Raw genomic sequence first — 25,693 nt, forward strand, 5'->3', positions numbered from 1 at the left:
CAATACATCACTGTAAGTTCTAGAGCTTGCTGGTTTGATGTATGCATACTGTGTCGCCACTGGTGATGGGGCTTTTTGCATCAAATCTGAAAGCAGGGAAAAGTTGATTAAGGCTGATTTTTTTCTGTCATTTCTTTTTATCCAGGAAATGTGCAAGATCCGGATGAGCCCATTTTAGAATTCAGCTTAGGTGGGTGTCTTTAATTTCTTGTGTTAATAACGTGTAGCTGGAGGACAAAAGCAGAAGCGCCACAGCTGGCAGGGGTTTGCACAGAGGTCCTGCCTCTGCCAGCACGGCTGCCGATGTGCTGCTGGGAGAGGGAGGCCGAGAGGCCGGGGGTGGCCTCCTGCGGGTGCAAGGGACCTCGGGCTGCCTGACGTGGGGCGCCCTCCCCTCTGCGTGTGCTCCATCCAGGCCAGTGGTGGGGAGCGGGCAGGAGAGGGGCCCCCAGAGATGCAAAGTCAGCCTCCGGGGGAGCGGAGGACGGGTGAGGACATGGGGCCCAGGGCCGCGTGGTTCTCCTTCCCTGACCCTTGCCCCATGAGCAGAGGCGCTGCCGCCCGTGTGCCGCCCTCTCCTGAGCATCAGTGAGCGCGTGCCCGAGTCGGGCAGCATGGCTCACCGTGGGCCCAACACTCACTGGTGTTCCTCCCCTTGCCCTGTCCCCGAAAGGCTGCTGAGTGAGGCGTGCCCACCTCGCCCTCCCCACCCTCCTCTTCCCATCCTGATTCTGCCTGGCTACTCCTCGAGGCTGGAGGCTGTCTCTGGTGAAAGTGAACTCACTCCTCCACAGAGAAGCAGAAATGCTGGCCTTTGGAGCCCAGCTAAAGCAGGCAGCTGGCACCCGGTTACTGTCGGGGAGCCTGCCGAGGCCAGCATGCCCCGCAGCCTCCCGAGACCGCCTTCTTAGAACCGAATGTGTGTTTGCTGTGCTCACAAGGATGGGTGCGTGTGTGTTGGTTGCAGTCTTACTCATAATAACCAGCACTGGAAACAGCGTCCATCAGCTGGAAGATTAACTATGTTATGTGCATACAGTGGATGGGTGCTCAGCTGAGAAAAGGACCAAATCCGTGATACACCCCTGGGTGCGTCTCAGAAGGATTGTGAAAAGTGAAAGAAGCCGTAACAGGCCGGGTGTTGTGTAATTCCATTTACGTGACAGTCAGAAGGACGAGTCTGTAGTGAGCGCACAGCTTAATGCTTACCTGGGAGGGAGGTGAGACCCGACGGGGCAGGGAGCACAGCCCCTTTGGGGCGACGGAGGTGCTCCCTGTCTGGACAGTAGTGGTGGGTCTAGGAGTGTGTACGCTGATCAGAGCTCAGTGCTACACTTAAAGTGGATGTGTTTTACATACAGATTATTCCTCAAAGGTGATATAAAGCAGAATGAAAGAATAGATTGCTGGACCTTTGTGGAAGGCTCACAACATGAAAGAAAGAAAAGATTAGAAACAATAGAACTTGGGCTTCCCTGGTCGTCCGGTGGTTAAGAATCCCCCTGCCAGTGCAGGGGACACAGGTCCGATCGCTGGTCCGGGAAGGACGCCTGCGTCGTGGAGTGACTAAGCTGCGTCACAGCTGCTGAAGCCGGCGTGCCCGAGCACCCGTGCTGCGCGATGAGAAGCCCGCACACCACACCTGGAGGGCAGCCCCGCTCGCTGCAAGCAGAGAAGAAGCCTGCACAGCAGCGAAGACCCAGCTCAGCCAGCAATAGACAAATAAATCTGTACAAAAGAGGGGGTAAACTGAGGAAAAGGAAGATCCAGGGAACGGAGCCCAGCACAGGAGAGAAGTAAAAGAAACCCTTAATGAATAGTGTTTGCTTAGCGTTAATAATGTAGGACATGGATGTAATGAAAACGTTGAGTTAACCTGACTATAGAGAGACAATGAGAGTTGATACAATCGAAATAAAATCTTCACGCTATAATAGAAATCTAGAAATCAGGACGTTTCTGAATCTGACAAGTCAAGGGCAATAATATTGTCATATTAATTAGACAGACGGAGGAAGAAACAGCTTAATAAGGTGAGGGAGAATTGTATGTTAAATGAATTTTACTACACACACACACAAAACAGAAGGTGAGGAGTAGGAGCCAGGTAATTGAATGGTCGGATATTTTATCTTAAAAACAGAATTTAAAACTAAAAAGCACTCATTTAAAAACCTTTTTTAGAGAAAATGTTAGAGGGAAAGAAAACCCTATCGGAGAGACTCACAGTTAGCATTTTGGTAGATATCCTTGCAGATATTTTTTTACACCCACAGAGTGCTATACAGAAATTTTTTATGATTTCTGGTTGCGGAGGTGATAGAATTATTTACAGAATTGTCATCCTGGTGTTTTTTAAAAGTCATTTAAAAAAAATCTTTATTTAATTTGTTAATTCCTTCTGTTTTATGTGTTTTGGTTTTCTGGCCGTGAGGCATGTGGGAATCTTAGCTCCCTGACCCTGCATTAGAAGGCAGAGTCCCAACCATGTACCGCTAGGGAAGTCCCATCATCCTAGTGTTCTTAATGTGGTTTTCTCATGTGGCAGGACGTCACTGGCATCCTTTCATTTTAGTCTGTGTGGTCTGCCACCTCATCATTTTAGATGCCTGCATAGAGTCTGCTAGGTAGCTATCCTGTGTTTATTTTAACCAGTCTCCTCTAATGCTGGACACTGTGGTCTTTTCAGTCTGCCATCGTAAACACCAAACAGTGAATGTACTTGTACATGGGTCTTTCACATATTTTGTTGATTCTTTCCTTAGGATATATAGTATCCTAAGGATATGAGTCAAATGATACACACCTGAAATGTGTTTTACCAGTTTACCTCAATAGCATTTATTCAGCTGGGACTACAGATGCTCTGGTTGGAAAGACACCGCATACACATCAGGGATTAATGGTTTCTATGGAAGTATGCCAGAGGAGTTATGTAAGCGATAAACAGGAGATGTGAGTGTGGGCCACTGAGAGGAAGCTTCATGGAAGTCATGGAACTGAGCTAGTGATTAAACCTTGGGTGAGATTTAGACAGGTTGGATAGGGACAAGGCCAGGAGAACATGTCACTTGTAGGGAGGTATTTTCTGAGAGTGGCAGTTGGCCTATCAGCCCTTAAGCTGACATCAGTCTTTCCAGCCTCGGGCCACTTGCTGTATCTCAGTCTGCCTGCCATCACTGGGCTTTGAAAGCTTTGAGAGCTCTCACATGATGAGAGGGGCAGGCCGAGAGAGACCAGGCCAGGGTCTCCGTGGGGTGTGGCTTAAAGGAGGGAGAACAGTGGAACAGTCATATCTCTGATAGGGAGGCAGACATCATAGAAGAAGTAGAACAGAATTGAAAAAGACAGCAGGGCTTCCCTGGTGTCTCAGTGGTGAAGAATCCCCCTGCCAGTGCAGGAGACATGGGTTCAGCCCCTCGTCCAGGAAGATCTCACATATGGCAGATTAGCTAAGCGCGTGCACCACGGCCACTGGGCCTGTGCTCCGGGGGCCAGGAGCTGCGGCTGCTGAAGCCCACACGCCTGGAGCCCCCGCTCTGCAACAAGGGAAGCCCCCTCAGTGAGACGCCCGTGCCCCACAGCTGAAGAGTGGCCCCTGCTCTCTCCGCAGCCAGAGAAAAGCCCACACAGCCACAGAGACCCTGCTCAGCCACACAGAAATAAATAAAGTTGTGCTTCAAAAAGGTAAGACGACCTTAAAGCTTCCGGAAGAGAAGAAACTGAAGAGCTCACAGCCACAACTTCGGGTTAGGCAGAGGTTGACTACTTGGCAGAAAGTACTACATGTTTTAGTTTTCTATTGCTGCTGTAACAAATTGCCATGATATAACACCTCCAAGCGAGCCAAATTTATTATCTTACTTCCCTTAGGTCAGAAACCAAAGGGCTCAGCCAGGTCTCTACTTAATCTTATAAACACCAAAGTCAAAGCATCAGCATGGCTGCGGTCCTTCCTGGGGACTCTAGGTGGGGAGGTCGCTCCTTATTCATTCAAGTTGTTGGCAGAATGAATTCCTTGTGGTTTGAGCACTGAGGTCCCTATTTCTTCCCCAGCTACCAGTCGAGGCCTGTCCTCGGCTCACGAAGGCCACTCACGCTCCGTGGTTGTGGCTGCTCCCTCTCTGTCCACAGCCAGCAACGGACGGCAGGTTGAGTGTCTTTCATGCTTAGAACCTCTCCAGTCTTTTTTTTTTTTTAATTCACGTCTTTGTAACTCACCCTTCCATCTTCCTCTTGTACTTTTAGGAGCTCATATGATTAGAGTAAGCTCATCCAGATAATCTGTAGTAATCTTTCCATGTCAAGATTCCTTGACCTTACTTATATCTATGAAGTCCTTTTTGCCTGTATTATAATATTTTCAAAAGTTCCTGGGATGAGAATGTGGGTACTTTTTGAGGGGAGGGACGTTTTTCTGCCTGCTAGTCCCTAAAATTAAAAATCTAAAATAAAAAATTCTAGAAATCTTTGAGAAAATGAACGAATAAACCACAAACTGGAGAAAAATATTCACATATACCTAACAAAGGACAGATCTAGGATAAAATGCTTACAAATTGACAGTAAAAAAAATCAGTTTAAAAATCAGCAAAAGACTTGAGCAGACTCTTGACAAAAGAAGTTATAAAAATGAACAATAAACACATGGTGAAAAGATGCTTAACATCATTAGTCATCGCAGAAGTGCAAATGAAAACATGTTCTTTAGAACAACTAAGATAAAGGCTAACTCCACCAAATTTTGGTGGGGTTCAGAGCTACTGGAACTCTGGTATGCCGGTGAGATTATAAAATGATGCAGCCACTTTAGAAATCTGTCAGCTTCTTACAAAGCTAAGCATATTCTTCTCTACTACAACCTAGAAGTTCCACTCCTAAGTGCTTATGCAAAAGAAAACATGTTCACAAAAAGATGTCATTTATTTATAATGGTTCAAAACTGCAAACAACCCAACTGTCTATTAACATACTGACTGGTAAGTAAATTTTGGTATATTCATACAATGGAATATGATTCATCAGTTTTTAAAAAGAAGAATGAATTATGAGTATATAAACAGTACAGATGAATCTTAAAAACATTCCATTTATGTTCAAGAAATTCAAAGACAGACAAAAATGGTAAAAATCAGAAAGTGATTGCACAGGTAGGGGAACTGACTGGGAAGTGGGAGGGGGAACTTTCTTGTCTGATGGAGAAAGTTATCTTGTTTTGTGAGTGTGTATGATTGTCAGAGCTCATTGAGTGAAAACCTAGGCTCTTTGTATCTTCTTATATCCAATAATAAATGAAAATCCATAAAAACATATGAGAACATATTACAAAGAGATCAATTTTCAGAAGTAAATTAATTTCCATAAGTAAAAATCAGTTTCTGAATTTTAAATCACCAGTGAGCGTTTGAAAAATAAATGAGAATGATGAGAACAGGAGTAAAGACCTCTAAAAATCCTCTCCTCCATAAAGGCAGTGAAAAAATGGTGCAGATCAATTATTTCAGTTGCCAAGATGCTGAAACAACCTAAGTGCCCATCAACAGATGAATGGATAAAGATGTGGAGGGTGTGTGTATGTATCTGTTGTATGTGTGTATATGTACATATTATAGATGTGAGTATACACACACACACACACACACACAGAAATATAAACAATAGAATATTACTCAGCCATTAAAAATGGATGAAATTTTGTCCTTTGCAGCAACATAGATAGACTTGGAGGGCATTATGCTAAGTGAAATAAGTCAGAGAAAGATAAATACTGTATGGTATCACTTATATTCAGACTTAAATTGAAAACCAATAGACCATTCAGGTATGACCTAAATCAAATCCCTTATGACTATACAGTGGAAGTGAGAAATACATTTAAGGAACTAGATCTGATAGAGTGCCTGATGAACTATCGATGGAGGTTTGTGACATTGTACAGGAGATAGGAATCAAGACCATCCCTAAGAAAAAGAAATGCAAAAAGCAAAATGGCTATCTAAGGAGGCCTTATAAATAGCTGTGAAAAGAAGAGAAGTGAAAAGCAAAGGAGGAAAGGAAAGATATTCCCATTTGAATGCAGAGTTCCAAAGAAGAGCCAGGAGAGATAAGAAAGCCTTCCTCAGTGATCAATGGAAAGAAATAGAGGAAAATAATAGAATGGAAAAGACTAGAGATCTCTTCAAGATAATTAAAGATACCAAAGGAACATTTCATGCAAAGATGGGCTCAATAAAGGACAGAACTGGTATGGACCTAACAGAAGCAGAAGATATTAAGAAGAGGTGGCAAGAATACACAGAAGAACTGTACAAAAAAGATCTTCATGACCCAGATAATCACGAAGGTGTGATCACTCACACTCACCTAGAGCCGGACATCCTGGAATGTGAAGTCAAGTGGGCCTTAGGAAGCATCACTACCAACAAAGCTAGTGGAGGGGATGGAATTCCAGTTGAGCTATTTCAAATCCTAAAAGATGATGCTGTGAAAGTGCTGCATTCAATATGCCAGCAAATTTGGAAAACTCAGCAGTGGTCACAGGACTGGAAAAGTTCAGTGTTCATTCCAATCCCAAAGAAAGGCAATGCCAAAGAATGCTTAAACTACCACACAATTGCACTCATCTCACACGCTAGTAAAGTAATGCTCAAAATTCTCTAAGCCAGGCTTTAGCAATATGTGAACCGTGAACTTCCAGATGTTCAAGCTGGTTTTAGAAAAGGCAGAGGAACCAGAGATCAAATTGCCAACATCTGCTGGATCATCGAAAAAGCAAGAGAGTTCCAGAAGAACATCTATTTCTGCTTTATTGACTATGCCAAAGCCTTTGACTGTGTGGATCACAATAAACTGTGGAAACTTCTGAAAGAGATGGGCATACCAGACCACCTGACCTGCCTCTTGAGAAACCTGTATGCAGTTCAGGAAGCAATAGTTAGAACTGGACATGGAACAACAGACTGGTTCCAAATAGGAAAAGGAGTACACCAAGGCTGTATATTGTCACCCTGCATGTTTAACTTATATGCAGAGTACATCATGAGAAACACTGGGCTGGAGGAAGCACAAGCTGGAATCAAGATTGCCAGGAGAAATATCCATAACCTCAGATATGCAGATGACACCACCCTTATGGCAGAAAGTGAAGAAGAACTAAAAAGCCTCTTGATGAAAGAGGAGAGTGAAAAAAGTTGGCTTAAAGCTCAACATTAGAAAACTGAGATCATGGCATCTGGTCCCATCACTTCATGGCAAATAGATGGGGAAACAGTGGAAACAGTGGCTGACTTTATTTTTCTGGGCTCCAAAATCACTGCAGATGGTGATTGCAGTCATGAAATTAAAAGACGTTTGCTCCTTGGAAGGAACGTTATGACCAACCTAGACAGCATATTAAAAAGCAGAGACATTACTTTGCCAACAAAGGTCCATCTAGTCAAGGCTATGGTTTTTCCAGTAGTCACGTATGGATGTGAGAGTTGGACTGTGAAGAAAGCTGAGTGCCGAAGAATTGATGCTTTTGAACTGTGGTGTTGAAGACGACTTTTGAGAGTCCCTTGGACTGCAAGGAGATCCAACCAGTCCATCCTAAAGGAGATCAGCCCTGGGTGTTCATTGGAAGGACTGACGTTGAAGCTGAAACTCCAGTACTTTGGCCACCTGATGCGAAGAGCTGACACATTTGAAAAGACCCTGATGCTGGGAGAGATTGAGAGCTGGAGGAGAAGGGGACGACAGAGGATGAGATGGCTGGATGGCGTCACCGATGCAATGGACATGGGTTTGAGTAAACTCCGGGAGTTGGTGATGGACAGGGAGGCCTGGCGTGCTGCGGTTCATGGGGTCGCAAAGAGTCGGACACGACTGAGCAACTGAACTGAGCTGATCACTTATATATGGAATCTAAAAAATACAGCAAACTAGTGAATATAACAGAAAAATAGACTCACAGATATAGAGAACAAACTAGTGGTTTCTAGTGGAGAAGGCAAGGAAGGGACATGTAGGGCTAGGGGACTGAGAGGCAGAAACTACTGGGTATAACATGGGGTCAAGGATGTATTGTACAGCATGGGAAATAGAGCCATTATTTTGTAATAACTAAATGGAAAGTAACTTTTAAAATTCTATAAAAAATTAAAAATTTAAAATAAAAATAATCGTTTCAGAACTCTGGGAATTAAGCAAAGGCTTTCAGCACTCTGGGGCATGTTCATTGCCTCTCCAGAAAAGCCAGTTCTTGTTATTAGTTTTGGACTTTGATTTACCATATATTTCATCAGTCACAAGGTGGATATCTTTCTCATCTTTTAGTATCTCTTTAGTCAGAAAGTGTCTTACAGTTAATGGCATATCATAGTTAATGGCAATGGGCCTTTTTTTCTTTCATAATGCATTATACAATAGATAGCATGTTAGAGTCAAAGAAATATCATTTTTCTTGTGGGTCCCTTCTATGATTGACTTATCTGAGTCTTACCATCTATTTCAAAATGCTTAGTGCAGTACATTTTCTAACTGCAACAGTTTTATGAAGTGTTTTAGTTCTAAAAAGGCACATGTTTAGTAATCTCACATCTGATATGAGTCTTATAAGGAAAATGAATGAGCAATGATTTTCTTAAAAGGAAAAAAAACTTTATTTTGCGATAGAATTTTAATTAGCTTCCAACATAGGTCACACACAGACCCAGGGATCCCGTGAGCTTAGGAGTGCAGCAGCCCTGGATGCGGGCGTGTGTCGCTAGGTCTTGATTTCATAGACTCTGTGGCTGCTTAGCTCCAGTTCTTAAGGTCTTCATGGGTCAGACCTTTCCTGTGTCATCCATTCCTGTGTCATCCATTCCGTGGACAAAGAGAGCCTTCCATTGGCAGTTATGGCATTGCTGTCCTGAGGGCCGGGAAGGCTGGGAGGAATGAGAAGGGATCATTTCTAATTTAAAAAGTCTCCTCCCTGTAACAACAGTCAGGAGCGATCATCTCATTCCGTTGTGTGGGTTTTACTTCTTTTACCTTCTTTGGTTGTGTTTGGAACAGAGAAATAACTGAAGTCTGATTTTTAAGATCCATTTCTACTTTATTTATTTTATTTCTATTCTGTTTTAATTTTGTAGCCTGTAGTGAGCTGCATACTCCGTCACTAGATCGGAAACCAAACAGCTTTGTGGCAGTGAGCGTGACCACCCCGCCCCAGGCTTTCTGGACGAAGCACGCACAGACGGAGATCATTGAGGTGGGTGCTTCTTGCCGCCTGCGGCTCCAGGACTGCTTCTGGTCCTGGTGGGAGGTCTGCTCGGCGGCCTGAGCACCACAGCCGCTGCTGTATTCCTGCAGATCGTCGCTCTTCTTTCACGAATGTTCAGCACATTGGTGTCTTCCATCACACTAACTCATCGGGGTGGTAGTTTTATTTGCCATGTTGTTTATAGTTGCTCAGTCATGTCTGACTCTGTATGGCCCCATGGACTGTAGCTCGCCAGGCTCCTCTGTCCATGGGATTCTCCAGGCAAGAATACTGGAGTGGGTTGCTATTTCCTCCTCCAGGGGATCTCCCTGACTCAGGGATTGAACCCAAGTACGCTGCATTGGCAGGGGGCTCTTTACCACAGAGCCGTCAGAGAAACCCTTTATTTGCCATATCCTTTACAGTTGTTGATTATCTGTTGGCTGGCTGCTTTTGAACAGTGATCCTCTAAGGTTGATTGCTTTTTAAGAGGTGAGACCTCATACTCCCTTCTCATCTCTAGTTGGCTGCTACGTTTGGACACTTGTGGTCTTTAATCAGAGTTTAGAGAATGTTAACTATCAACCAACCCTCTTACTGGCCATACTTTTTATTGGTTTGTATTTTTATATCCTTTTTTGAGTTGTGTGTTATGTATTTACTCTTTACATGAAATGATACACAGTCACCTCAGGAATTTTACCAGATTTCTTTAGATAATTGAGCACATTATGTAAGTTATGAAACTAAGTGTAGGAGGTGGCTGGTGTGAGCGCCTATAAGATTTTGTTGGTGATGTGAGTTTCTGTGTGAATGTTGCCCTCCCTGGCAGTCTCCCTCAAGCAAACTGCATTTCTCCTTCTTTCCAAGTTTTATATTTTGCCTGATAGACCCTCTCATTCCCTTGGAAATTTATTTCAAGTTGAAGCCAAGAGTTCCAGTTTCTAAGCTTTTGTCTAGCACTGCCTACACACGAAGCACAGCATTGGGAGCTGTGGATGCCCCGGTGGCCCTTGAGCCCCCGCCCCTGCCCTCAGGGAGTCTGCCAGGCTGCGGGTGAGGAGGCTGAAATGAGCGTGGCTCCATGCAGACGAGCGGAGTGGGCCGTGTGAGAGCAGAGACCAGGACAGTGCCTGGGGGACGGGGTCCTGGCCGCTCACTGTGCGGTTCATACTGTATCGTGTGTGTGCGAGGCACCGCAGGGGTGCAGGGAAGCAGGGGGTCTGGCCGTGCCGTAGCTGCTGGTCTACAGGTGTGCTTGAGGCAGGTCCTGGGGGAGTGACCTGGGGCCTCACCGGCAGCGGGGAGGGATGGAAAGAAGGGGGCGTGAGAGGGAGGCTCTGCAGGCGGAATTTGCAGGGTTGAATCGTCCCTGGGTGGTTCAGACAACAGAGAGGGCAGCAAAGCAGGTGCCTGGGTCTGGAGCCTCCTTGGAAGGAGAGTCGGAGGGAGTCTGAACCAGCAGATGGAGTGGTTCGGTGGGGCTGTGGCCCCAACAGGTCACGGCAGGGTGGGGGTGGGGAGGAACGGGACAAGACTGTCCATCAGGTGTCGAGACATCAGATCTGGAACTGCAGGTACAGACAAGAACCGCTAACAGCTTGGCTGAGATCACTAACCACCACCTGAGGAAGCGAGTTTAATGTAATGGCGTTTGAGGTCAGGGCTGGGCTGCCAAGAAATAGTGACCTATGATCTAGAGACTCACAGCTCATTCTCAGAAAAAGACAGCCTTAAAAAAGCCAGACCTCCATTATTCCAAACCCAGGATTCTAGAAATAAACAACTCTTACCATTCATTTCCTCTTTCATGTTTCCATCTGCCTCAGCTTAAAGGAATAGCCTACAGTAGTAGATCCAAATACATCTCAAGTCATAAGAATAAGAACACATGGGGATATTCAGCTCATTTCAGTTACAGAAAGTCTTTCCTATTGGGGGGAGGAGCCCTTAGGGTGAGCTTGTGGGCCCAGTGTGTGGTGGTCTCTTCATGGTATCTGGGCCTACCGGCTTTGTCTTTCTTGGAAAGCAGAGTTTGGCTTGTCTGCATCGGTGTAAGAATGTGTTGATCCAAGCTGGTAAGATATTAGTTAGTTTCTCCTTCTGAGAATGTTGGTGTATTTCAAAAAGCAACCTTAAGAAAAATGCAACTCTGTGTTCTGATTATTTTTTTTCTATTGTAGGGAACCAATGATCCTATATTTCTAAGCAGCATTGCCTTCTTTCAAGACTCTCTCATCAATCAGATGACACAGATCAAGCTGTCCGTGTATGATGTCAAGGACAGATCTCAGGGAACAGTTAAGTACCATGTTGTAGTTCGTGGGATATTCTTCCCTTCTTTTTTTAAAGCTACGTAATTGTCTGAGACATGAACATAAGACTGACTTTACTCCTGGCTTGCGAATTAATGTCCAGGTGTATCTGTCTTTGGGAACATCTTTCTGAGCCTCCCATTGGGCTCCTGAGATGAAGTCAGACGTGTTGAGAGAACCAGTCAGCCGGACCCACCCCACCCCCCACCCCCGGGCCTGAAAGCTGGGGCAGAGGCACAGTGTGTATACTAATGCTGTCTCCTCTCTCCCTCAGATGTACTTGCTGGGGTCTGGAACTTTTGTCGTCAAAGATCTGCTCCAGGACAGGCACCATAGGTTGTATTTAACACTAAGGTTGGTATTTAATTTTGTCTGTCTGCAAGGATCTGGAATTACAAGGTCCAGGGATGGATGGGGAAGGTCCGACCCTATATTGAGAGAGTGTCTTACCCTCAACCCCTGTCCCCAGAAGCCAGTCTTGGGGGAAGGTGGTTGTCATTGAGGAGAAAGAAAAAAACTCAGCCTGTCAGAGGGCCTGTCATGAAACACAAGTGTGCAGTGTTTATGGGAAGTATGCAGACCTAAAGGAAAACCTTTGTGTACGTCTAATAATACCAAATGTATTTGGCTGTCATCTGTCTCCCCCCTAATAGGATGTGATCTACCAGGGAGCAGGTATCCCAAGACTTAGAACAGTGTCTGCTGCTCAGGAAATATTTGTGGAAGGAACAAATGAGGGGAGGGAGGGGCCGCCCCCACTGTGATGGGGTCAAGATGTCAGTCCTTCCCAAATTCATTTTAGGGGCAGGTCCCACCCTGTGTAGTATTCTTTCTTTCTCTCTCTCCATCCCCACCCCGCCCCTCAATAATGTAAAAATTGGGAAAATACTCCGAAATAGCAAAGACAGTTTCGAGGTAGGAGATGAATTCCTGGCCAGTAGCATGACATTCTGAAGATGCGGAGATGACAGCGTTGCTGGTGTTGGGAGGGCTTGCCCTGCAGAGATCCTGTGTGTGGAGAGCCTGGCTCGGGAAGGGTCTTGGGAGAATGGGGAAGGATGGTTAGAGGAAAACACTCAGGTTCATCCATTGCCAGGGCCGATTCTGGTTGGACATCATCCTTTTTAAAAGGCGCTAGAGATGGTCACTGAACAGCGTGACTGGGGTTGACCTTCCCAGGCACGAGAACCATGAGCATGAGTCACAGAGGATACGGTCAGTGGACGGATGTGACCATGCCAAAACTTAGAAACTGGCTAAGTCCCACACCTTAGATAAAAAACCCAAGGCTTCACAGTATTGCTTTATGAATCAGAGACTCACCAGAGCTTCCCTGGATGAATCAGATGGGCCCAGGCAGCCGGCAGCCACCCTGAGGGGTCTTGGGGTGAAACTGACCAGGGCTAGAGGGGCCTCAGCTGTATCAGGAAGGATTCAGAGGCTTTGGGAATTCCCGGGTGACCTCTGCTAACTGGGGTCCAGGCCTAGGCCTTGAGGCTAATCAGAGCTTGAGGATGGAGTGGATGGAGCAGAAAGGGGTCCTGTGCCAGAAGAAGATGCTCTGGGTCCTGACTCTGAGGTGTGCCCCCGTCACTCTCGGGGGAGGGGCAGCCCAGGGCTGAGGGGCCCCTGCCTCCCAGGCGGGCGGTGGCTCCTCCCCTCCCGCTTTACTGGCACATCTGTGCTTCCCTCTGGGGCATCGCCCCCTCCCAGACGCAGCCTTCCCTTGTGGCCCCAGCTTTCCTCACCTGCCGCCTTCAGAGGCCCTGCGTGTGGTCACTGCTGCTGGACCAACCAGCTGGCCCTCGACCATCCGGGATGCTGAGCTTTGCATTTAGCAGAAGCTGAAGCACAGTCACAGCACCAATACCGAAGTGCACTGCTGGTTGCAGGTCTGCAGAGAGTGACCGCGTGGGCAACATCACTGTGATGGGCTGGCAGATGGAGGAGAAGTCAGATCAGCGGCCCCCAGTGACCCGGTCTCTGGACACCGTTAACGGGAGGGTGAGCCCAGCGTCTTCTCCCTCTGGGTGGACTGGTGGGCCCTCCTAATGGACGTGGCCTCTGAATTCAGGGGAGGGGACAGTGGGGCCCCTACCGGACATGCCTGCGCCCCCAGGCACTTATCCGGTAGAGAGGAGGGGTCCCCAGCCTCTGTTCCAGGTCACAGCTGGCTCTTCAATAGCGGGAGCTGCAGTAGGGAGGGAGAGGTGGCTCGCGGGTGTGGACTGAGACCCAGGTTGTGTCTGAGGGTGGGTTAAGGTCTTCCTCTGCCAGACACTCCCTGCCCATGGCTGCCTGGGCCCCATCGCACACCTGTGGCCCCCCCACCCCCGCCGCCACCTCTCCCTGCCCCCCGCATGCACAGCTGCTCACACAGACACTCTCAAACAAGAGTTCTCATGTAAGAGCCTAAATACTGATAAGTAGTCATTGTAAAATACAGAGATCGCTCATTGTACCCAAAATAAGACTGAGACGTTAGCTGTGGAAATACTCCCGGGCCTGCCTACCAGCGCCCTTTCATCCCACACAGCAAACACTCAGAGACAAAGGGAAGTGGCTCGGTCAGAAGAGTGCATTTCTAGAAAACTGTGTGGGCGGAGGGAGCTCAGTGTCCCCGCGGTGGCTTCCCTTGTTTGAGGCTGGGGCTGGCTGTTTCTCATAGAGTTAACTGTGGATGTTAGTTTCTAGGAGTCTTAGGATCTGTGATACGCCCTGGCGTCGTCCAAGTCAGTTTCGTCATGCTTGTGTGTGTGTTTTTAGATGGTTCTGCCTGTTGATGAGAGCTTGACCGAGGCCCTGGGGATCCGATCCAAATACGCTTCGTTGCGAAAAGACACTTTACTGAAATCGGGTAAACCGCTTCCTCCGTGGGTACTCTTGCCACTCTCATGAGTGTCCACTTGGGCCCGCGGTCCCCTCCCCCACCTGCTCTGATTGTCACAGGCGTGTCCACCAGTGCTACTTCTCTGCACATCAGCATGCCGTTCTTTGGTTCAGCATATTGGGAACTTGTGACCCTCCAGGGAAGGGACTCCTCCTTCCTTTTGCCCTGTCTTGACTCGATGACCAGTGTCTGGGATGACAAGACTGCATGTCTCAGGGCAGGAGCATTGAGGCTCAGTCCCTCGGTGGGTGTGGGTTTAAGTGTTCTGATTGCCTGGAGATAAACAGTAAGGAAACCTGGGGGTGACGGCACCATGCAGGCTGGGGAGGGGGGCCACGGCGGCCTGCACCCGCTCACTGCAGCCTGTCTCTCCCGCCTCAGTGTTTGGTGGTGCCATCTGCCGCATGTACCGCTTCCCGACCACCGAGGGCAACCACCTGCGGATCCTGGAGCAGATGGCAGAAAGCGTGCTGTCCCTGCACGTGCCGCGGCAGTTTGTGAAGCTCCTGCTGGAGGAGGACGCAGCCAGGTGAGGCCCAGGGCTCCTGCCGTCCGCCCCTTCCCAGAGGAAAGCTCGCAGACAGGGCGGGTGAGCGCAGACCTCAGACGGGCCTGGTCGCACACCCAGCCCTGCCGCCTGCCTGCTCCTCGGCCTGGGCTCAGGAAACAGTTTGCTCAACTGTGTCCCCCGTTTGGGTGCGAGGAGGTCACAAGGTCACGCGCCCGACAGACCAGCTGTACCAGCGCCAAGCACCCGTTCCCCCCTTCAGCATTCCTTTTGCTGATTTAATAATGATAAAATGGTATAACTTCTTAACTTCAGATAATTTAGTAGATTCATAAAAACATTTATAAAATTAGCCCCCCAGGGCTAAAAGTGCATAGTGTAAAACGTGAAAGAGTGCAGAAAGGCTTTTTACAAAATACGTAAGTCTTGAGATGCGCAACTTTCTTGTTTATTTCCCAAGAAACAGTCACTTCAGCCATGTCAGTGTTTTCTACTGTATTTCTGTGTATATGCATAGAGCACTGTCAATCAATTTCAGGGATTAACTCCTGATTAGGAAAGGAAAATCCTCATAAATGATGAGGCCTTTAGGTCTTTTATACTTTCCCCCCAGTTTCCTAAAATGGTTATCCTTTTTTAAAAATCCGTTGTGTGTGTTCATTATTCTGGTTATGTAGCTGTTATTTCCTGCTGAGCTGAGATTATATATCATTTCTGTTTCTTCGGCCATGCCGCGGGGCAGGCAGGCTCTTACTTCCCCAGCCAGGGATTGAACCCATGGCTCTGAAGCGGAATCGCAGGTTCTTAGCCACTGGACCCCCAGGGAAGTCTCATGCATTTCAGTTCTTAAACAGCTGCATTTTTGTGGAGATCCTAAGTCCTCTCTTTCTTGTCCTCTTCTCCCCTCACCCCGACACCTTTTACATCCAGACAGTTCATCCCTATACAGACAGTGACGGGAGCGATGGCTGAAGTTGCCAGTTTCCCAGGGTCCTTGTCCCAGACCTGGAAAGGATGCCAGTGAGACTCAAGGGCCTGGTGGCTGTGGGACCTCCACTGCTGAACAGCCCACTGTTGGACAGCCTTATGTTCTGCAGCTCTGCCTGGGAGGCCAGAAAGGCCCGTGCTTCCCAGAACCCAGGGGGCAGTGACAGCCGTGGTGGGGGTGAGGAGAGGGGAGAGGGTTGCCCTCAGGCTCTAGTCCTCTTGTGGTCCGGGAGGGTCGGACTCACGCTCTTGTGGCCTCCGGATACGTGCATGGCTACAGGGGCCATGGCAGAGCCACTGACCTCTCCAGTCCTTCGCTGAGTTTTCCCTGAGCATCTAGGTTCCTACGAAAAGCTTGTCTGTGCGGTTTCCACGCGGTCAGTGGTTGGCCACCTTTCTTAGAGCCGAATGTGGAGCCATCTGCCCTGCTGCGCCGCTGCTGGCCCTGCAGACACACAGGGCCTTCCCTGGGCACCAGTGACACGTCCACGGCCACCCGTCCTCCTGGATGCTCAGGACTCCTGAGCCTCTGCCGCGAGGGAGTGGGCACCATGGCCTGACGTGTGTGTTTTGCTTGCAGAGTGTGTGAACTGGAGGAGCTGGGGGAGCTGTCCCCATGCTGGGAGAGCCTCCGGCGCCAGATTGTCACACAGTACCAGACCATCATCCTCACCTACCAGGAGAACCTGACCGACCTCCATCAGTACAAAGGTGGGCGCCCACTCTCATTTCCCAGCTAAAAACCTGGAATCCAGGGTTGCTCACATACGCCCATGGACAGACGCTCTAATGGATTTTTAAAAACAGATTCTCATGTAGATGTCGGTTCTTTCAAATATGGAGTTTTCAGATCTTAATTAAGGCAAATGTGTGAATTGCATCGAAAGTTCCTTCCATGGAGTCACCTGCCAAGACAAACCACTGTGGGATGAAAGTGAGGAAAGACAGTCCCGGGCTGTCAGTTCATGTGACTGCCTCATCTCGGTCCTGCATCAGTGCAGGGCCCAAAAGGATGTAGGCCTTTTGCCTTGAGACCAATCAAGGCAGGGTTTTCTGGATTTCCTAGTTTAACTGTTTGGTTATATGTTGATATATGGGCTTCCCAGGTGGCACCAGTGGTAAACAATCCGCCTGCCGGTATAAGAGACGCAAAAGATGCAGGTTTAATCCCTGGGTCGGGAGGATCGCCTGGAGAAGGAAATGGCAACCCACACATGTATTCTTGCCTGGAAAATGCCATGGACAGAGGAGCCTGGTAGGCTACAGTCCATGTGGTCACAGAGTCAGAAAAGAACATGAGTACACACACACACATTGACATACAAATTGTCTGAGTGGAGCTCTCCATTTTAAGGCTTAGAAGAGAAAATGAAATACAGACACCTGTTATTAAAAGGTGCCACTTGATTTTCAAAGCATGTTCGGGTAGATTTAGAAAACGATGATAAACTCACTCCCTTTTGATTCCAATGGAATGACGTTGGCTTTCTATTACTTTATTCTCCAGATTCTTCCCTTCTTCCCCTTTTTATAACAGAATTTCAGGTTTTCAGGAAAGTCATAAGCCCTTAATGTGATTCTGACACAGAACTTAGGAACCTGTCCATGAACTTGATTGAGAAGAAGCCAGATACAGGAATGATGACAAGATGATGGTGCCCTGGGTTTGGTTTGCGTCTGAAGAAAAGATCTAAGTGTGTTTCTGAGAGAAATGGCAGTGTTTTCCTAAAGGGACATAGGGACCTGCTGGTGCTGGTTGCTTGTTACCTGGGGGAGTCTGAAACCCACACATCTGGGGGTTTCTGGAGCAGAGCTTCTGAGATGTCATTGTGCATCTATGTCCCCTGAGAATCTTGTTAACAGAAGATCCGGGGTTTGGTATTTCTAACAGGCTCCCAGGAAGCTGGTGTTGCTGGTCCGTGGGCCCCCCCATCAGTAGCTGGGGAACAGTTTCCTGGGCAAAGCGCGGAGCAGATGGTGTCCAGTCTTCATTTTCTATTGCTGGCAAAATACGTGCCATTTTTCACTAAATGAAATGTTTATTTCTCCTCATTGTCACCGTAATTTACAATCCCTTTCTTTTCTCGGCATGTAATTCTTCACTTAGTTAAGTATTCCAGTTATAGAAGTAAGATTGTGAATATCTTGTTAGAAAACACGGTCCAAACTCCTGAGCCACCCAGGGTGTACGTGAGGATGTGTGAGTGTGTGTTCCGCAGCCAGACTAGGTGCCCTGTGGCGCCTGCTCACCTTGACTGACCTGGGGTGACGAGTAGACCTTCTCATCACTTTTCAGATTTGAGATGTGTCTCTGCTGTCACGCAGCTTCTTAGACGCTGGAAAGCTCTGCAGTGGGAGTAGGCGCTTTCTGGCACGGGCCCACCTGCTTTTTATAGCGGTGCTGACAGCGTGCCGCACACAGTCCCATCCCTGAGTCAGACCTCTCGGCTGAGAGCTGGTGTAGGCAGCTTCCAAGGGTGGCTCCACCTGCCTCCACTCACCCCTGGGACCCCAGACCAGTCTTCTGGCCAGGAGCCGCTGTCCCTCAATGTTTCACACCCCCCGCCATCAGGGAAGGCAGTGTGCTCGTGGGCAGCTTGGAATCTCCGAGGCCTCTGCCGACACACACCTGCTCACGCACAGCAGTATCCTCACGGCATCCCTTCTGTGTGTGCCTTTCTTGCATGCTGGGTACGGGCTGACCATCTTTATCTTCTCTCCTTCTGATCCTTAGGTCCGTCGTTCAAAGCAAGCAGTTTGAAAGCAGATAAAAAGCTAGAATTTGTTCCCACTAACTTGCACATACAAAGGATGAGAGTTCAGGATGATGGAGGAGCAGGTAACTGTCCCGTGAATCATGTCGCTTCTTTCCCCCACTGGCCCTTGGTCCCTGAGCTGTCCCACGTCTGTCCTGTATATCTGCTGTGGCGTTGGGCTGAGAGGACAGCACAGGGGCCTCCAAGGCCTTTGCAAGGAGCTCTAGCACCTTCCTCTCGTTTGTCCTTCCTCCAGCTTCCCTTGCGTTTCTGGGGCAGAAAACGGCCCACAGGTCATCCTTCTGAGGCTGAGTGTTGTGGGTCGCTGTGTGGCCCCACCCTGAGACTCACACAGGCCCCTCTGAGCCAAGATGAGGGTCCTGGGCTCCAGAGGCCCTCGGGCACCCTGGATGGTGGGACTAGGGTTGCCACAGGCTGTTTGGAGCTGGGCTGGCAGGGGACCCCAGAGCTTCGTGCATATCCCCGTAGCCAGCTTGTCCACAGGCCTGATCCAGAGTAACAGAGGAGAGCTTTCTGTCATTCAGATCAGAACTATGACATTGTCACCATCGGGGCGCCAGCAGCACACTGCCAGGGCTTCAAGTCAGGAGGCCTCCGCAAAAAGCTGCACAAGTTTGAAGAGACTAAGAAACAGTAAGTTCTCAGAGGGTGTCTGTCTTCCTTGTTTTGCTGTGTCAGGCTTCCCAGATTAAAGAAAAAGGTCACAACAGGACCACAGAAACGTCCACCGTCCGATCTGCTTTTGCAGAGTGGGGGGAGCTGCCTGAGGACCCTGTGCACGTCCAAGCTGGGCGGTGACGGGTGCCCGAGGGCCTGTCCCTGCAAAACGGCAGCCGATTGAAAAATCCGCCTGGAGAATGGTGCCTCCGGCCCTCGCGGACTTGGCGGGCTCTGCTGCCCTTTAGAAACCCTGGTCGAAGGTCACAGGGTGTGAGGCCTGGGAAAGATGGTTTCCTCTCCTGGCAGACATTGGTGGTCAGTGTCCCCAGGGTCAGAGAGGCTCCAGGGGCTGCAGGGAGTGACCAATCAGAGTGGGGAAACAGCGAGGTGGGAGGGGCACGTGATAAGGGGCGGGGCCTCGGGGCGGAGCTCCGGCGAGAGGGGTTGGCCAGGTAGGTCGACACCGGTGCTAGGAGCCTGCTGGAAAGAAGGCGCAGGGGTTGCTGCAGGGCAGGGGTGATAGGGAGAGAGCACTAAGCCGGGCTGTCGTGTCCGACACCAGGAGGCATTGGTGATCTTCCCGAACATCACCTGGCTAGACTTACCTTGACCAGAGGGCTCGGGTGTAGGAAGTAGACGGGATGTGTGTAGGTGATGCCATGGGCTACTCGGACCTAGAGGTGGAGGACGAGTGGGACCAAGACAAGTTTGTCTCAGGTTGGTAGGAGAGATGTGGCTAACGAGGGGAGATGGTGGAGGACACTGATGGAGCGAGGTTCTAGAGAAGATGGGGAGGCAGGACCGGGCAGTGATCCTGGAAGGGCTAGGAGAAGAAGGTGGTGTCTCAGAGAAAGAAGAAGCTGGGGGCACAGCAGAGCAGCCTGTGCAGAATGTGGAGCTGAGGGGCCAGAGCAGAGCGCTTTGAGGGGCCCCCACACCAAGGCCCACAATCCTCAGGAGGACCCGGGGAGCAGTCGTGGAGGCCTAGTGACTGAGTGCACACACAGTGCTGGCCGCAGCCTCAGGCCAGAGCCTGGCTCTCTGTCCTGGGCGGCTGTCAGGACAGGGCTTGAGCACGTTGACCTTGGACTGCACGGGCTGGGGAGAAAGGACTGGTGCAGTGGGCTGTGGGCTGAGGGGTGAGCAGGCGGGCAGAGAGCACCCAGGGAGTCAGGGTTCAGAGCTGTCCCCAGGGCAGAGGGTGGGAGGTGAGCCTCAGACTGGGCAGCATCTTTGGCATCCTGCCCACCTTCCTGCAGCCCCCTTGACCCTGATCTGGCCCCGCCAAGGGTTCCTCACACCAGGCCACCAGACCCACCTGAGGATTCGCCAGCCTGGTGGTCCCCTGGGAGTTAGGGCAAAGACAGCTTCCTGCGCCACCGCCGCTCTGCACGGCCAGCCGATGTGTGTCGCTGCACTGCATGTGGCCGTGTGGAGGTGTGAGCGTGCGACTCCAGCTGGCCTGGGGCCCTGGCGGAGAAAGCCAGTCAGGGGGCTGGCCCTGTCCCAGGAAGGTCGGGGTGTTGATGCCTAGTTATCCTGCATGTGAACTTCAGGACCCTTATTCCCCAAAGGCTTTTGTAGTATTTTTCAAATGTATAATGTACATGTTTATGTATTTTCCTACTAATGGCATAAAACCACCTGCAGGAGTGGTTTGCACCAGGGGAGCTCTGCTTGGCGCAGGTGCAACCCGCCACATGGGGCGTCTCCCTGGGGCTCAGGTGCACGCGCAGACGCTGCTCTGACCAGGGAGCATGCTGGGCTCCTAGGCTGAATCCTCCCTGTAGTCCGGGCCTTCTCAAGTTATCTCCAGAATTTTGATGAAAGAGAACTTGGTTTTTACGGTTTTTGTTTTGCATTTGCCGTTTGCTAACAAGCTGCTAATATTTCGTCTTGGTTCTTTTCTTTAGCAGTTTTGAGGAGTGTTGGTGAGTTCTCTGTCTGTGGAGAGTGTGCGTTTGGGTCTTGCTCTCGTGCAGAGAAAGCCTGTCCCCTCCTCCGTGAGGTGCTGCCCCTGCCGCGCCCCCGCAGGCTCCTCGCTGTAGCCCCGTAGACAGAACTCTCCTCCAACTGCAATGTTCTGTGATAATGAATAGCCCGTCTCCAGTCTGCTGTTTGAAACCCTCCCAGTCTGCTGTTTGAAACCCTCCCTCTTTCTCCGTGACGAGCAGGAGCCCAGGCCAGGCAGGTCCCCGGTGCTGAGGCTTCCAGCCAGTGCAGTGCTGAGTTTGGGAGTCCCTTCCTGGCTTCTTTCACTGCCATCTAAGGCTCTTCTGTTTTTACTTCCCCTTCACCTCTCGCAGGAATGAAACCAGCTTACTTTTTTTTCTTTGGCCATGCCTCACGGCACGTAGGGTCTTAGTTCCCTGCCCAGGGATTGAACCCCTGCCCCTGCCAATGAAGCGCAGTGTCTTAACCGTAGACCAGCAGGGTAGTCCCCAGCTTACATTTTTCTATTTAATGGTTAATGGAGATTTGCAAAACAAATTACTAGGTCAGTTTTACCCCTGGAAGGCAGACCAGGGGTTAATATAACCAGATGACTTTCTCCACCAAAGAATGAGATGGCAGCCGGAATCCTGGTGCCTGCTGACCAGGGTCCCCAGGTGCTGCTCCAGGCCTCCCCAGCCTCACCCAGAGCACAGCCCCAGTCCAGAACAGGGGGTTTTGCACCAGGACTCGTGAGGCTTCTGCTCCTCTCGGAGCTGCTACCTTTACGGAGCTGGAGCAGCCCAGGGCCCTGGCCGGGAGGGCCAGGGTGCCGCGGGGACATGGCCCTGTTCCCCAGCCGAAGCTCTGCAGCTTCCCCACTTTTAGTCTTTGGTTGGGCTCACACGACTGCTGTTCACAGTCCATGAACAGCCGCTGTTTGAGGCGTGTCCTTTCTCACTCCCACCACGTGTCCCCTCCGTGAGCCCGAGTTGCTGGTAGGACCTGTGTGTGAGGACTTGTGGTGAGTGGGGAGGTGATTCCTCTCTGGCTGGCTGGAGGCTTTGTATTTGCTGAAGTGGACACACCATTCCACACACACACGAATGTGCATCACAAGTCACATGTGTTCTCTCAAGACTGGGGCCTGGGAAGAAGAGATTTGAAAACTCCCGTCCTGAGACTCGACTCCGCTGAGTGGCAGCTATTCATTGGGCAGAGGGATTGCAGCTTGGAGAGCGGCGTGCACACCTCATGCTGTGCGGGCCTGACTGCGGCCTGCTGCATGGGCTTCTGACACCTCCATCGTTTCTCACTGTGACGTCTGGGCTTGGGGTGTTGTTTGTTCTGGGGTGCTGTGGTTTTCGTGTGTGCATGCTGACCCCGTAGTCTGTCAGGGGGCAGGGCAGGGCCGTTTCTTAGGGACCCAGCTTTGGGTTAGCCTGGGACGAGCCCGGTGAGGAAAGGCCTCATCCCTGATCACGTGACCCTCATCTCCCGGGGCAACGAAGGGGTGTGTGGTCCTCCACCTTCTCTCTCTTCTCCCAAAGTCAAAGGGCAGTTCTTTGAGGGCATCAGTCAAGGCCCCTCATTCCGTGAAAGATGGGTGCCTTATATGTTTCCCCCTGCTTCCCTCACTTCCTCAGGTGGTCTGAAAAATAAGTTTGTAATATAGGGTTGATTTGGCATTTTAGCCAAGAGACATTCAGTTTATGTCCCCATCTAGAAGGTCCCACCAGAGGCTGGTGTTTGTGCGGGGCAGTGGCTGAGCTGTGGCTCTGACGTTACATCCCAAGAGGCACACACATGTCGCTTGGCGGCAGAGAGAGGGGGAAGGGCCAGTCTCCTAAGTCGCTGAGGTGGCCGGGCCTGGCCTCCGGTTCGGCACATTCTCCAGGCCCCCTTCATCCCTCAGGACAGTACTTTTTAAGCTAGGCAGTCCCGGAGCAGGAGAGAAGGGACAGAAGCCCCGTTTTCTGGGGACTTGCCAAGGTAAACACATGAAGGAGGGTGTGGGTCTATGCGTAGGAAGTTTGAAGTCCTCATTGGCCAAATGAGAAACCAGGAACCTTTTGGCAAAGTCCAGCCCCCACTGAAGTCTCCTTGCACTGTGGCATGACCCCCTCCAGTATTAGCCGACCCCAAGTCTCCACTCAGGTAACACTTAGAAACTGACGAAAGAGGTTCTTAGGGGAAAGATGGTGGGTGTGCAGACGACCACAGGGCTCAGTATCTGTACACGGGTGTGTAAACACAGAAACACAGATACGTGGGAACGTAGATAAAAGACTTAGTTGTATTTTAATATTTTAAGCCTCTACCATATAGACAGGATGGATCTCCTGAGATTTACTCTTGCCCATCAACAACTAGACTAGCCTAGTAAAACACCCCTGAGGAACAGGACGCTTCTCCTTGTGTTGGGTGCGGGCTGGGGTTGGGAGGGTGTCTCCAGCCTTGTCAACTTGGGAGAACCCTTTTGAATCTGTCTCAATCCTTCCTAGCACATCATCCAGCTGCCAGTCCATCATCTACATACCACAGGACATCATCAGAGCTAAGGAGATCATCGCCCAGATCAACACCCTCAAAACCCAAGTGAGTTACTACGCTGAGCGGCTCTCGAGGGCGGCCAAGGACAGGTCTGCCACGGGCCTGGAGAGAACACTTGCCATCTTGGCAGACAAGGTAAGAGGGACTCCCCTGCTGCAGGTGGGGTGGGGCCCTCGGGCGTCTGAAAACCCCTGGACACCTCACACGTGCTGAGAGCTGTCCACACAAGTGGTGACGTTGGGATGACCTTGAAGGTCTGTCTGCCTTCAGGTCTGTTTCCCACATGGCCTGGAGCGGCGGTCTGGGACTGGCCTATGGTCACACAGCTGGAGCGGGGCAAGGTGGTGACGCCCAGGGCTTAGGATCCTTGGTGACGGCTCACGCCCTTGACTTCGCAGTGAGCGCCAGGGGGCTTGTTGGAGCTGGGATGGTTCCTCTGCCTTCTTAGTAATGGCCTGCCCAGCACGATTTGGGTGCTCAGAGGCTGGGTGTGCGTATGTCCCTGCAGACCCGGCAGCTGGTCACCGTGTGCGACTGCAAGCTGCTGGCCACCTCCATCCATGGGCTGAATGCCGCCCGACCCGACTACATCGCCTCCAAGGCCTCGCCCACCTCGACTGAGGAGGAGCAGGTGATGCTGCGGAATGACCAGGACACCCTCATGGCTCGGTGGTCGGGCAGGAACAGCCGGTCTTCTCTGCAGGTGGACTGGCACGAGGAGGAGTGGGTGAGTCCGCACTCCCCCCACCCCCACCCCCACTCCCACGCTGAGCTGGCCTGGAAAACGCAAGGCCTTGCTCTCTTGCTGGCCATCGGCCCTGCCAGGCTGCATCGTCCCGGAACTGAGGGACCGAGGACTTGGGAGCTGTGCTGTGACGTCGTGTCATGCTGCTCCCGACAGGTGGGCTCCAAGGGCGGGTCTGTCCCTCTTGTAGTGACACAGCACAAAGCCAGCTCTGTCCTTGTTGGGTCTGCTCTTCAGAGGTACTGGGCTCCTCCAGCCCCGCCCCAGCGTCCCGAGTTCTGTCTGTGTTCCTGCAGACACCCCCTCCCCAACCTACATGGTCAGCAGCTCCCCCCAGAGGACCTTGGTCTCCTGGGACGGTCGTGTGAGGTCTGCAGTGGACAGAGGAGGGGACGAGACTGTCCCTTCTGCCTGCTTTGGCCTCTGGGATAGTGACTGGCAGACTCTCCACAAAACATGACGTTGATTTGTCCTTGGAAAAGCAAATGCACCTGTAATAAGGAGTTGTGAATTATCTCGCTGTTTCTAAATTGTGGGCTTTAGGGAGCCTGGGGCCCAGGTGGGGATCCAAGTCGGGAGTGTCGTGGCTTGTGTTCTGTTCCACCTGCGGCGCTGACCCTGTGCCCTTGCTCTGGAAGGAGAAGGTGTGGCTGAATGTGGACAAGAGCCTTGAGTGCATCATCCAGCGGGTGGACAAGCTGCTGCAGCGTGAGCACCTGCAGAGTGAGGGCTGCGAAGACGGCCTCCCGGGTGCCGGCGGCGGCTGCAGCCGGAAAGGTAACCGGGGCAGCCGGGCCTACTGGATCCGACCGGAGGACGCCCTCTGCAACGCCCCCTCCTCGCCATGCCCCTCCGCTGCATGCTGCCCTCACCCGACCACACCCACACGTGCGTATGCAGCCCGGGTCCCACGCATACTGTCCGTCTGTCCGTGTGTCTCTAACTCCATGACCCCACGCAGACTGCAGGGAGGCCTCTCAGCAGAGGGGGGTGCCACAGTGCCCGGAGCAGCAGGTGGTGGGCAGGGGGCTCTCCGCGTCTTCACGGCTGGTTGGCCCTCAGCCCTCCCGGGTCCCCCTGCCGCGTCTGGGAGGGTCAGGCTC

At 50.7% G+C, this 25,693-nt stretch overlaps 1 protein-coding gene across 10 annotated transcripts in view; it reads left to right on the forward strand.

Moving 5' to 3' along the window:
- Positions 1-25,693, forward strand: part of INPP4A (inositol polyphosphate-4-phosphatase type I A) — a 121,761-nt gene that overhangs the window by 66,491 nt on the left and 29,577 nt on the right. For 5 of the 10 annotated variants that reach the window (XM_043467879.1, XM_043467874.1, XM_043467877.1 and 2 more), the window contains exons 4-17: positions 146-190; positions 9,114-9,232; positions 11,407-11,523; positions 11,813-11,892; positions 13,431-13,542; positions 14,305-14,395; positions 14,810-14,957; positions 16,504-16,634; positions 18,658-18,762; positions 19,225-19,333; positions 21,274-21,291; positions 23,797-23,980; positions 24,354-24,572; positions 25,229-25,478. In XM_043467879.1, coding sequence (XP_043323814.1) covers positions 146-190; positions 9,114-9,232; positions 11,407-11,523; positions 11,813-11,892; positions 13,431-13,542; positions 14,305-14,395; positions 14,810-14,957; positions 16,504-16,634; positions 18,658-18,762; positions 19,225-19,333; positions 21,274-21,291; positions 23,797-23,980; positions 24,354-24,572; positions 25,229-25,478 — 1,728 coding nt within the window. The remainder of the gene's footprint in view (positions 1-145; positions 191-9,113; positions 9,233-11,406; positions 11,524-11,812; positions 11,893-13,430; positions 13,543-14,304; positions 14,396-14,809; positions 14,958-16,503; positions 16,635-18,657; positions 18,763-19,224; positions 19,334-21,273; positions 21,292-23,796; positions 23,981-24,353; positions 24,573-25,228; positions 25,479-25,693) is intronic. The other 5 variants (XM_043467878.1, XM_043467876.1, XM_043467875.1 and 2 more) reach the window with 3 other exon arrangements.

Source organism: Cervus canadensis, chromosome 5 (assembly GCF_019320065.1).
Source record: "Cervus canadensis isolate Bull #8, Minnesota chromosome 5, ASM1932006v1, whole genome shotgun sequence".
Taxonomy (NCBI): domain Eukaryota; kingdom Metazoa; phylum Chordata; class Mammalia; order Artiodactyla; family Cervidae; genus Cervus; species Cervus canadensis.